We start from the raw sequence: 12,373 nt of genomic DNA, 5'->3' as shown, positions 1-12,373 counted from the left end.
GTGTGTGAACCGGGAAGGGAGCGAGCCGCGGCCTGCGCAGCCCCGAGGGCGCCGCGTTGCTCTCCCGAGCCAAGGTTCTCGGGAGCGGGCCGTGCAAAAGACGTTAGCGGGAGGAGTTAGCGGCTGTTGGGAAAACGGGTGCAGGGAAACAGCCCCCGGCACTCGCAGGGTGGGCCGCCTTCCTCCCTCCCCGGCTGGGGGCGCCGGCCAGAAGGGGCGCGAGTGTCAACGGCGACCGCCCGCCCCGGCACGCCCGGGCAAGGCCGCGCAGAAGCAGCCGGAGGGCGGGCGGCCGCCGGTTGGCCCAGCTGGGCCCTGAAAGCCTTGGGGTCGCGACTGCTTGGCCCGGAGCGAGTCAGGTGGGGAGGTCGCCATGGCGATGCGGCCCCCAGCGCGCACGCCCGCCGCAGTTGGCATGGGAGCGGCCCCGCGGGACCGGGAGCGTCGCTGATTGGCCGATTCAACAGACGCGGGTGGGCGGAAAGAGATTAGAGCGTAGCGCCCGCCGCCGCCGCAGGGAGTCGGCGCCCAGCTGGAATCTACAGACGCCACTGTCCCCTCCCGCCCCGCCCTGCGCCGCCCCGCCCCCTCCGGCGCCCCCTCAGGCCCTGTCCTCGAGTGCAATTGCCACTTGCTCCAGACGCGTATAAAGAGTTAAGGCCCAGGACGGCGGGGCCGGCTGTCGGCTCCACGCAGGTTTTGGGGCCTTCTGTCTGGTGGGAGGAGGGCCGCGGGGCGGCATCCAGCTTGTCACTAGGGAAGGGGATGTACTTTCTGGCAGTAATATATCTTGGATCTTTTGTTTGGGGCCAGTGGAAATTGAGTGTCATAGCAGAGAAAGACCTAGGCTCATAGATGTAAACTCTCAGTCAACTTGGCTCTTAGTATCTTGCCTTGGAGGTTTGTCAAGATGTCTCTCAACCAGGTCCGAAAGAAAACCCCAAGAGAGTCAAGTCAACTGTTTCGGCTCAGAGCAGCTTTGGTCGCTTGTGCCATCGTGCTCACACTCTTTCAGCCTCAATAATGGCTGAAAAGATCAGCAACTAATGGAGATTCCCTGGCGCCCCGGGTGGGCGGAGGAGGTTAGCTAACCCGCTTTGTGTCTCTCTTCCCCTGGTAGAAGCACCTTGTGGAGTCTGACGCAATGCGTCGCAGCAGCTCCAAGAGCGGAGTTGTAGTGGCTCCTGTGACAGGAGGTCCCGATGCTTGTCAGATGCTCACCAGAGCCCAGCTGGGTCAGGACCCCCCACAAAGAACAGTGCTAGGGGTGCTAACTGAAAATGGACAGTTCAGGAAGACCTGTGGCCAGGTAATGATTCAAAGGTACCAGGAAAGATGCTAGTGGAAAATGGGTCCACTGCTATGGCGGAGGTGTTTATAATGCCCCTTGAATGTTAGAACTCTGGAATCTGGACTATAGGGAAGTTGATTTTTAAAGTTGACTTTAACCGATCCCATTTTCCACTTAGAAATTGGGATTAATTTTCTTTTTCCAATGTCAAAGAAATCGATCTAGGAACTGTTTGGATTAAGTATGCATGAAGTGATTTAAGTGATGAACTGAAGTTCCTCTAGGTCAGAGTGGTGTTTAAACTGATATAGGCTAAACCAGAAGCAGTTCTGGATTGCCTTTGCTGTGCTCCTTAAGGACAATGTTAGAATCAGGATTGGATCAGGCTGGGCTAAATTCATCTCCCCAGGACTGACTAAAGGAGGGTAATGGGCCCTCAGAGATCAGTTGTGAGCTTAACTGATCATGGATTCCTTCTTTAACAGATTAAAAACAGTATCTTTCCCATTTTATAGGTGAGAAAATTTGAAAGGTTTAATCCCTCACCAAAAGAAAGTTAGGGTGGAAGCTAGGTTAGAAGCCTCTGGTCTACTGATTCTTCAAGTGATCTCTTCAAAGCTTTGGAGCAAATTGAGTGAAAGTGGTTTAATTTGGAGCAAACTTTAATCTGCTCAGCAGGGTTTATTTATTTATTATTGAGACAGAGTCTCAATCAATGGCCCTCAGTAGAACGCTATGGCTTTAAAGCTCACAGCTACCTCAAACTCTTGGACTTAAGCCATTCTCTTGCCTCAGCCTCTCAAGTAGCTGGGACTACAGGAGCCTGCCACAACACCCATCTGTTTTTTTGGTTGTAGTTGCCATTGTTGTCTGGTAGGCCAGGGTTGGATTTGAACCCACCAGCTCTGGTGTGTGTGGCTGGCACTCTAGCCACTGAGCTACAGGTGCCGAGCCAGCAGTGTTTATTTTTTTATATTCAAAACCTAAGACCTGGCTCTTATGTATTTTCACTTGTAACTATGCAGAGTGGTCTCGTTTAAAATTCTTGTTATGTTGGGTGCCACCACACCATTTCCCTGCCTCATTCTCCACAACCTTCTTAGAAATGGTTCCTATACATTTCCTTCTCTCTTCAACCCTCTAAAACAACCTCCTCCATTCTTACTCTCAGCTGATGACTTTACATCCTATTTCTTAAAAATGTAGAACCAACCAGAAGAGAATCTCCATATATCCCATGTACTTTGTCTTCCCCATCCTGTTTATGTAACTTCTGTGTCCCTCCTCTTAAAGTGAGGTGAGCCCCCCATGTGTAAAGTCTTATGTTCTTTGAGGATATCACTCTAGCAACTCTGCTTTCTTTCATCAGTTTTACCTCCTCTTCTGGGTCTAACTCATAAGCATATAAATGTACACACAGTGTAATTCTTTCCATCTTTTCTTTGTAATTTTTTCCATCTTAAAAACATTTCAACTACATGCTCCTTGCAGTTCCTGTCTCATTTCTTGAAACATTTCTTGAGAGTTTGTCTCTCCCACTAGCATGTAAGCTCCATCCAGATGAGGATTTGGGATGTTATGTTTGCTTTTGTATGCCCATTGCCTGGGTCTGGTTAGGGTACCACACAATTCTTCATTGGATGAATGCTGTCTGTCTGCAGTTCTTCTTTTGCTCTCTTTTAAAAATTTTTTTCATTCACATTAGTCATAGGCATTTTGCTCTCTTTTGCCTTAAATCTTAGTCTGGTCTTTTCCTTACTTGACTGATAGCAGTATTTGACATAGTTGAACATTTTTTATTGCTTGAAATGATTTCTTCCCACTCAGCTTGGAGTCCACCATGCTCTTCAGGTTTTCTACCTATAACTGCCTTAATGTCCTGCTTCTTCCTCTTATTCTCTAATGATTAGAGTGCCCCAGGGCATAGTCTTTGGTCTGACTCTTGGACTCACTCCCTTAGTATTAGGCTGCTGCAAACTGCTCCAAAATTGCAGTTTTGGACCATGAATTTTAAATCATTATGACTAGGCTCAGACACATCTTTATTAATCGGAATAGGAACCATTACAATCAACACATTGTTGCCAAGGAGAAATAAGTTTGTTACTGTAGCATAAAAATTTGTGCTTTGGGATTTGATGAACTCTTAAAAAGCATTTTCTGTATCCTGCTGGTTGTGGAAGCATTTTCCCTGCAAAAAATTATCAAGGTGCTTGAAGAAATGGTAGTGGGTTGGCGAGAAGTCAGGTGAATATGACAGATGAGGCAAAACTTCATAGGCCAAAACATTCAACTTCTGAAGCATTAGTTGTGTGGTGTGTGGTCAGGTGTTGTCATGGAGAAGAACTGGGCCCTTTCTGTTGACCAGTACTGGCTGCAGTGGTTGGAGTTATGGGTGTTTCTCACTGATTTGCTGAGCAGACTCCTTGAATGTGATGGGATTCAGAAAGCTGTAGTGGATCAAACTAGCAACAGACCCCCAAATGGTGACCATGACCTTTTTTTGGTACAAGTTTGGCTTTGGAAAGTGTTTTGGAGGTTCCTGTTGGTCTACCTACTGAGCTGGTCATTGTCAGTTGTGTGAAACCCACTTTTCATCACATGTCACAATCTGATTGAGAAATGGTTCCTTTGCCATTGTGTATAGTAAGAGAAGACAACACTTGAAAATGATTGCTCTGATTTTTGGTCAGCTCATGAGGCAAGCACTTATTAAGCTTTTTCACCTTTCCAATTGGCTTACAATGCCAAGCAACCATACAATGATTGACGTTGAGTGCTTTGGCAACTTCTCATATAGCTGTCAGAGGATCAGCTTCAATGACTACTCTCAACTGGTTGTTGTCAACTTCTGATGGCCAGCAACTGTGCTTCTCATCTTTAAGGCTCTCATCTTTGCAAAACTTCTTGAAACACTACTGTATTGTACGTTTGTTAGTAGTTCCTGGGCCAAATGCATTGTTGCTGTTAAGAGTAGTCTCTGCTGCTTTACAACCCATTTTGAACACAAACAAGAAAATCACCCAAATTTGCTTTTTGTCTAATATCATTTCCATAGTTCAAAATGAATATAAAATAAGCAACAAGTAATAAGTCATTAGTAAAGAAAAAAAACATAAAGTGAGAAATGCTCATTAAAATGATGCAGAACATAACCACATTTGTTGGAGAATATATTCCAGTATTAAATGGCAAATTTCAAATGCAAAAACTGTAATTACTTTTGCAGCAGCCTGACTATATCTTCAAGTCTCCCAGCCTTAAATGCCATGTGTTTGTTGATGACTCATTTTTATCTCTGGCCTTGGCCTCCGTTGCAGGCTTGGCATTGCAGGCTCACCTACTCAGGAACCTACTTGACATCTCCACTTGGATCGCATAATGGGCACCTCACACTTAGAGCACCAAACCTTTTCCCTACTCTCGCTCCCCAAAACTTCCCTGACTCAGTCAATGAAATGTCCATCCTTTCTGATATTTAGCCTTAAGACCTTAGTAATCTTGACTCTTTTCTCTCACCCCACATCTAGTCTAGTGAGAAAATACTGTTGCCTCTACTTCTCAAAATGTCTAGAACCTCTTTGCTTCTCATTTTTTAGTTTTACTTCCCTGATTCAAATCCCTGTTGTGTCTCACCTAGGATCTGTAAAATTCATAACTGGTTGTCTTACTCTGATCTTGCTTTCCATAGCTGTACACAGCTAGAATGATCCTTTCAGGCATAAAAGGCTCATTCTACTCCTGCCCAAAATCTTTCAGTGGCTTCCATCTCTGAATCAAAGCCAGTTCTTCAACAGCCTATGGTAGTCCTACCTGATCTAGCCTCTCTTTTTTTTTCTTCTAACCTTACCTCCTATACAATTCTGCATCACTCTGCTCTGCTCTTACTGTATCTGTTTTTCTTTGTCTCTTCCCACTACCTCCCTAGGACTGGAATGTGAATCTTATGAGACTAGTCTTCTTTGAACATTTTGTTCACTGCTAGATTCTGGGCACCTGGAATAGCATCTGGCACATTAGTTCAGTAAATGTTTGTTTAATGAATATGTATTTCAACTTCTATTTGTGTATCTACATAGCAAGAATCAGACTTGCCTGTGACTTGGAGTCAAGGTTATCTGGTTATAGTAACTTGTGACTGTGGTCTTTTATAGTCTCTGATTTTTTCTTTCCAAAAAAACTATGATAGAGTTTTTTTGCTTAGTAGACATAAATCACATATTTAACTTGATAAATCCAAGGGAAAGTTATGGAACTACACCCTGTCTTAGAAGTAGCCTTTGACAGTAAGCACCAAGATAGATTATCTAAACAAAATGTTAATGCACTAGGTAGAGCTATCAACTTGACTCACCTTAGGAAGCAAGTGTGTTTGATGCGTGATGTTCCTTCACTGTGGAGACAACACAGCTTCCATTGTTAATGTTATAAGAGTATGGAAGAGGGGGCGGTGCCTGTGGATCAGTGGGTAGGGTGCCGGCCCCATATACTGAGGGTGGCAGGTTTGAGCCTGGTCCTAGCCAAACTGCAACAACAACAAAATAGCCGGGCATCGTGGCAGGTGCCTGTAGTCCCAGCTACTTGGGGGGCTGAAGCAAGACAATCACTTAAGCCCAAGAGCTGGAGGTTGCTGTGAGCTGTGATGCCATGGTACTCTACCAAGGGTGACAAAGTGAGACTCTTGTCTCTGGAAAAAAAAAAAAAGAATATGGAAAAGGAAGAAGTGATTGAGAAATTTCCCCAATACTAATTGCATTAAGTTATATATAAACATTTTATGGCTTGTAAGAAAATTTAGTAGTAAAAGTTTCCAAAATCATCATGTTTCTAAATAATTGGGTATTAAAATGGGAACTTTATAGGACACTACTGGTAAAAAGTATTTAAGGAGGGAGAATATAGGACTACGGGTCAAGGGCTATTCTACTACTTATAAAATCCTGTGATGCTATAAACATAAAATGCAAATTTTCTATCTTCCCCTTAAATGTGCTACTTATTTCATTTTGGAGGACAGCTATAGCTTTTTCCTATAATGAATTGTCTTATGTGGGAAAGATGATGAATTTTTAGTAGTCTTTCCCCATATATCAAATGTTGACAAAAATAAGGGAACAATTATACTTTTGAAGTCTCATTTTCTGGAGTTAAATTGCTAGCATAGATATTTTGGTTTAGGTTTCATCTTACCTTCTCAGGTTGCTGGTTTGAATTACACAGGGTCATATTATGCATATGGTCTTTAGAGTGGCCTCTAATAAAAGATTTAACCCTTTTTTAGGGGATCACAGCAATAAAGTGTTTTTCTGGATCTGAAAATGCCTTCCCTCCAGCTGGAAAGAAAGCACCATCTGATTCTGGGGTCCATGAACCCCCCAAGCAAGCGTTTGACATCTACATGGATGAACCTGAGCAGGGGGACAGAGAGAGCGGCTTAGGCAGAGAGGGGATGGCGTTTGAGGATGTATATGAAGTAGATGCCAGCACACTCAAGTCAGACCTCCACTTCCTGCTGGATTTCAGCTCAGGTAATCTGACTCACCTACGCCTGATGGTGCCCTGTGTTCTTAATCGCCTGCAGTGTTTAATAGCAAGTAACTAGCAAGAGAAAAACAGGAAGTAATGGCTATATTCCCAACTGCCTGTGGAGGGTTAGTGGATGGAACTAGGTTTTAAATTAAGTGATTTATCTGACAATGTTGAACCCCTGCAGTTTCCCCTATGCTGGTAGATTCATCTCTCCATTCCCAGTCTGAAGATGCATCAGATTTTGGCACAGATGTGATAAATGTGACTGAATATGCTGAAGAAATTCATCAGTACCTTAGAGAAGCTGAAGTGAGTCATCCAAACTTCTACTTCAATCTCTATGACGCCAGGCTCTTACAATATTTAGATAAGTTAAAAACTCTTGCCCATACCTACTAGTGAATGGCACTCTTGTGACAGCTAAACATAAGAATATCTATAAAAAATAATATTTGTGATGGTGAATAGCAATAACTTAGATTATTTCTATATGACTTGAGGAATTACTTAAGTATTTCATTCTTGGGAATAACTCATATTGCCATTTCTCCCTCCCTTTAGTATAGAACTGGGAGTTCAAACTTTCTTCCTTATCATGACAAAGATTTATTTAGCTCTGAATCAAGATCCTCCTAACCTTTGCTCATGAGACTTTTAAAAATAATGATGTACTGTGGAATGTTCTTTCTGATATTGCTACTACTTAAAAATCAAAACTGTTTCCCCAAACAGATGAGGTACAGACCCAAAGCTCACTACATGAGAAAGCAGCCAGACATCACAGAGAGCATGCGTACAATTCTGGTGGACTGGCTGGTGGAGGTTGGTGAAGAGTATAAGCTTCGCGCAGAGACTCTGTATCTGGCTGTCAACTTCTTGGACAGATTCCTTTCATGTATGTCTGTTCTGAGAGGCAAATTGCAGCTTGTAGGAACAGCAGCTATTCTTTTGGCTTCGTAAGTGTTCTTTCAGTTTGAATAATGTGAAACTATTGCATGTCAAAACAATTTTTATTCTGTATTGAAGAAATGCAATGCTTCATAATTACAACTTTTGTGTCTCCTTTGATAAAAGACTATCATCTGCACAGGATTTACTGAGAACCTGAATCTTACCAAATGTTTATTTATTCTTTACTTCTGCTGTTATAGCAACGAATTGAACTTGTTGAGGCAGCCAACAGCTCAAATTCAGGATCTAATTAACAAATACATAATGCACTGGGGGCTTTTGGCTATATTCTCATATAAGTAAAAGTCATATTTAAAGAGATTTTGGTTATGTGAAAGTTGTCTTCATGATCTAGCAGATGACCCATAATAACAGTTTGTTTATGTGGTTACAATGAATGAACTATTTAAGCTGGTTCCTGTTACTGTCAGGCATTCACAACAACAACACCCCATTGTGTAGGAAAAGGGAGCGGGGCTGTGGTTGAGCTGCCGTCAAGTGACCTGTTGCCGGGTGATAGATAATTTCTTTTCTGTTCTTCTGGTCTCGAACATTCTGTTATTGATGCATTAAAAACTTGCCAAAATTCTAGTATAAAGAGAGTATACTAGAAACAAAAGCAGAGGAAAGAATTGATAATAGTGAAATTATATCATTACCTTTTTCTTGGCTGTACAGCATCATTTGCTAATTCAGTAGAGAAAGTTAAACATGATCTTTTTAAAAACTAAAGGCCTATGGAATTTTTTTATGTCATTGTGTTCATCATAACGTTCTTTTTCACAAAATAATTTTAGGGCTACAGAATTAATAAGAATTTACCTCTAGTATTGCCATTCAGAATCTTTCAGCATATCAGAGGCCAAAACACAAATTCTCAGTTTGAAATTATTTCTGTTACTACTCCTAGCAGTAAGTACAACATATCCTTATAGCACCGATGTTCTTGGTCTGGAAATAAGCTAATATTTTCATAGCCTTGTGCCATTTAGTGGTGTTTAAATGGATATGTGAGGGAATGTGGTAGCACACAGAAGTAGAGCAATAGGTTTTAAGCTTTACTTGTAAAAACTCTTTACCTTTCCAAGGAAATATGAAGAGATATATCCACCTGAAGTAGATGAGTTTGTCTATATAACTGATGATACATACACTAAACGGCAGCTGTTGAGAATGGAACACCTGCTCCTGAAAGTCCTCGCTTTCGATCTAACAGTGCCAACCACCAACCAGTTTCTCCTTCAGTACTTGCGGCGGCAGGGAGTGTGTGTCAGAACTGAGAACCTGGCCAAGGTATGTATACCACCTCTGTGACTTCCAGGAGCTACGGCTGCCAGTCTGTCCCAGGCATTCTTCTGTTCTTACTTCCTTTTTGGTTTTGTTCTGTGCACCCAGAAAAACTTTTTAGCAATGAACACAACTTCTGGTTATAAAACGTTACTATTGACTACACTTGGCAGATGTGGGTTGTTTCATTATCCAACTATTAAAGAAATTTGGGCTTAAAGATTGTTCGCTTGTTGTACACAGACCACATGCAAGAAATGTCTCTTAAGATTACGGAGTGGGAACAAAGTAAATATAGTTTGATTCTGGTCTCCTCCCAACATAGTTAAGTAATGCACATTATTTGGTTTGGAGAGATAAAATTTTAGTTGAAGACATTATTGGTCTGGCCAACTTGGTTTCCAACCACCGTGATCTAGGAAATATGATATTTATGGGCTATACAAAGAGTAATAAGGATGGTCAGCACCTGTGACTCAAAGGAGTAGGGCATCAGCCCTATATACTGGAGGTGGTGGGTTCAAACCTGGCCCTGGCCAAAAACTGAAAAAAAAAATAAATAAATAAATAAAAGAGAGTAATAAGGATGTCTGCATAAATTTCCTAATGTGTTTCTTCTAGTCTGATATGCTCTCACTTGTACTGTTTGAGTCTCTGAACTGCATGCATGTGCTTGGCAAATTAATAGCTTTATATGGTCATATTATTGCCTTTTAGCCAAAGGTTGTTTCCATTCTAGCTGCCAGAGCAATGCTATTTTATCTGACCAACTAAATCTGCACTACCAGGATAAAAAAAGTAACCCGTCACATGTACTATGTGGATAAGCCAAATTAGTAGGACCTTTGTAAGGTGACTGCCCAAGGCACTGGAACAAACTGGTCGACATATAAAGTTGGTCAACATAAGGAACTAGGGCTGTGTGTTTCATGTGTGGGCTGTGAAAATTAGGTCAACTTAAGGATTTAGTCAATTATGGAGGTTCTACTATACTTGTGTATTGAAATTTTATTGTAACATAAATGATATTCTGGTTATGGACAGGCATACCTGTTACTAACCCAGTGAGTAATTTTGAGTTCCTGTTTCATACTCATTACTAGATGCTGGCTGAACAATGATAAGACACAATTTATTCCCTTGCTATTTCTAGGTTTACATACAACCTTTGTCAAATGTATAATTCTAATGAAATTTTCTCTCTTGTGCTTAGTACGTAGCAGAATTGAGTCTACTTGAAGCTGACCCATTCTTGAAATACCTTCCTTCATTGACAGCTGCAGCAGCTTACTGCCTGGCAAACTATACTGTGAATAGGCACTTCTGGGTAAGATTCAAACTTCTTTCTAGATGAAATTCAAGGCCTATCTAAAATCTGTTCAATAACTCTCAGGATTTAAAATGAACTTGCCTCTTCTGAGGGAAAGTTAGTTTAATAAGGAGCTGTTTGTCTTGACAGCAGACTACAACATGCTGTTGCGTCTTGCTGATCAGCCTTCATGGCTTTGACTCAGTGAGGACTGAGGTTGCAGGAGGTCAAGGAGATAGCATCTCATACTCCTTCAACAGAAGTAGGCCTGGAAACCTCAGTACCTGCTATTAGGCATGGAGGGCCCTTGACGTATAACTGTTAATCAATTCAAGCAAAATTTGTTGACTTTTTCTATCTGTGTTGACAAAAAACCTGGGTCCAATTAGGATGGCCAGAGGATTGCCCCAGTTTTTCAAGAGAACTGGGTAATTAGTGTTGCTGCCTCTTGCCTGAGAAGGTGGCAAGATCAGAAACGGGCCCCTAGGTTATATTTTGGAAACTCATTATTGTGCTTAAAGAAATTGAGAGTCTGTTTTTACTTTATGGAATACTTACTTCTTCACCTGCATTTTGACTAAAAATCTTTCATATTCTATACAAATAGGAGGATCAAGCAAAGGGGCTCTTTAAGGATCAGTAAAAATCCCACTCATGAGGGAACAGGGAAAGTGATCTGCCCCTAAATTGAGCATTATCAATGTACGGTATGGCTGTTCTTTCTAATGTTTTATACCTAAAGTCTCTGAAGGTCACAGTTTCTTTTGAGATCAATGTGGATATTTACTAAGAGATTAATTCTCTTTATTTCACAATCAGATCTTCAGATTTCTGATATCTTATAAAGTTATGTGAAGCAATTTTTTTCTTTTGTCTTGATTAGCCAGAAACTCTTGCTGCATTTACAGGCTATTCATTAAGCGAAATTGTGCCTTGCCTGAGTGAGCTACATAAGGCATGCCTTGATATGCCCCATCGACCTCAGCAGGCCATTAGGGAGAAGTATAAGGCTTCAAAGTAAGTCACTGACATTCTCTTATCTTGGCTCTCTTTTTAAAGCTTTATGGGTTATAGTAATGTCAGAATTAAAAATAGAACAAATTGTATATCAGGTACTAGGTTGGTAGACTACTGTTACATGTTAAATCAAGAAAATCACTTTGTAGAGGCCTATGTTTATAATCTGTCAGTTTGTAGTACTATAGTTAGCCAGCTTCCTTCCATTCTGTTAAAACCACTGGAAAGTTTTCTGTGGCCCAGCCGAGATTGTACAAAACTGAAGTCTTTGGCCTGTGCTGACCTTGCCTTGGGTCTCATTTCAGGTACCTGCATGTGTCTCTCATGGAACCACCTGCAGTTCTTCCTCTACAATAAGTTGCAGAACTGAAGCACTTCCAGAACTTACATCCCTACCGACAGAATCACTCTTAATAGTCATAGGTTCCTGCAGGTTGCGTCAGCTAAGGTTGCTAAAATATAGATGACTTTTTTTTAACGTAGATGTGTTTAGGTTTTCTTAGACTTTAGTAGCTTGTAATATAGTCTAACATTTTTTTTAAAGAATAAACACCTTGCCTCATGACCATGTGTTAGGCTTATTTACTACTTAACATGGCTGGAATTTTGGCTGATAGTATTAAAAGTGTCATCTTTATTTTAAGCATTCTTCTAAATTGGTTTTACAAATGTGGCATGCTATTAGGATTACATGTTCTGAGGCTTCCAGGGATTTTCATGTTTGGTATGACTACTGTGAGGCTTTCAACCTCCTGTCTCTTTACTCCCCACATTGCTCTCCATAGATTAGCAAATGAGAGAAGAGCTGGCCCAGGAGGTGTGTGAAGGAGTGTGAATAAGCATGGCTTGTTCTAGCTTCCCTTTGCAACCTGAGTCAGAAGACAGTGGCTGAGGCCTGACTACAGTCAGGTGCCTCTTAGAGGGGACTTATATTTAATTCTAGTCCCAAGATGCTGTGTTCCTTTGTAAAGAGCTGCCATTATGGCTAT

The 12,373-nt window shown here is 41.6% G+C and overlaps 1 protein-coding gene across 1 annotated transcript; it reads left to right on the top strand.

The window, feature by feature from the left end:
• The first annotated feature begins 1,108 nt into the window (after positions 1–1,108).
• On the top strand, positions 1,109–11,950 carry CCNA1 (cyclin A1). Its single transcript, XM_003803103.2, has 8 exons — positions 1,109–1,309; positions 6,573–6,819; positions 7,005–7,129; positions 7,553–7,776; positions 8,860–9,064; positions 10,272–10,385; positions 11,251–11,384; positions 11,690–11,950. The coding sequence occupies exons 1-8, from the start codon at positions 1,145–1,147 to the stop codon at positions 11,739–11,741; spliced, it is 1,266 nt and encodes a 421-aa protein (XP_003803151.1). The 5' UTR covers positions 1,109–1,144; the 3' UTR covers positions 11,742–11,950.
• Positions 11,951–12,373: the final 423 nt, after the last annotated feature.

The sequence above is a fragment of the Otolemur garnettii genome, unplaced genomic scaffold (assembly GCF_000181295.1).
Source record: "Otolemur garnettii isolate 467f Iridium unplaced genomic scaffold, OtoGar3 scaffold00278, whole genome shotgun sequence".
Lineage (NCBI taxonomy): Eukaryota > Metazoa > Chordata > Mammalia > Primates > Galagidae > Otolemur > Otolemur garnettii.
Note: the sequence above shows the minus strand (reverse complement) of the source record. Positions and strands in the feature narration are given on the sequence as shown.

Excerpts from the sequence above, each read along its gene's own strand:
- CCNA1 (XM_003803103.2), top strand. The coding sequence starts at position 1,145 with ATGCGTCGCAGCAGCTCCAAGAGCGGAGTTGTAGTGGCTCCTGTGACA. Across the intron at positions 6,820-7,004 it reads CCTGCTGGATTTCAGCTCAG|TTTCCCCTATGCTGGTAGAT; the intron begins GTAATCTGACTC and ends GAACCCCTGCAG. Across the intron at positions 11,385-11,689 it reads GAGAAGTATAAGGCTTCAAA|GTACCTGCATGTGTCTCTCA; the intron begins GTAAGTCACTGA and ends GTCTCATTTCAG.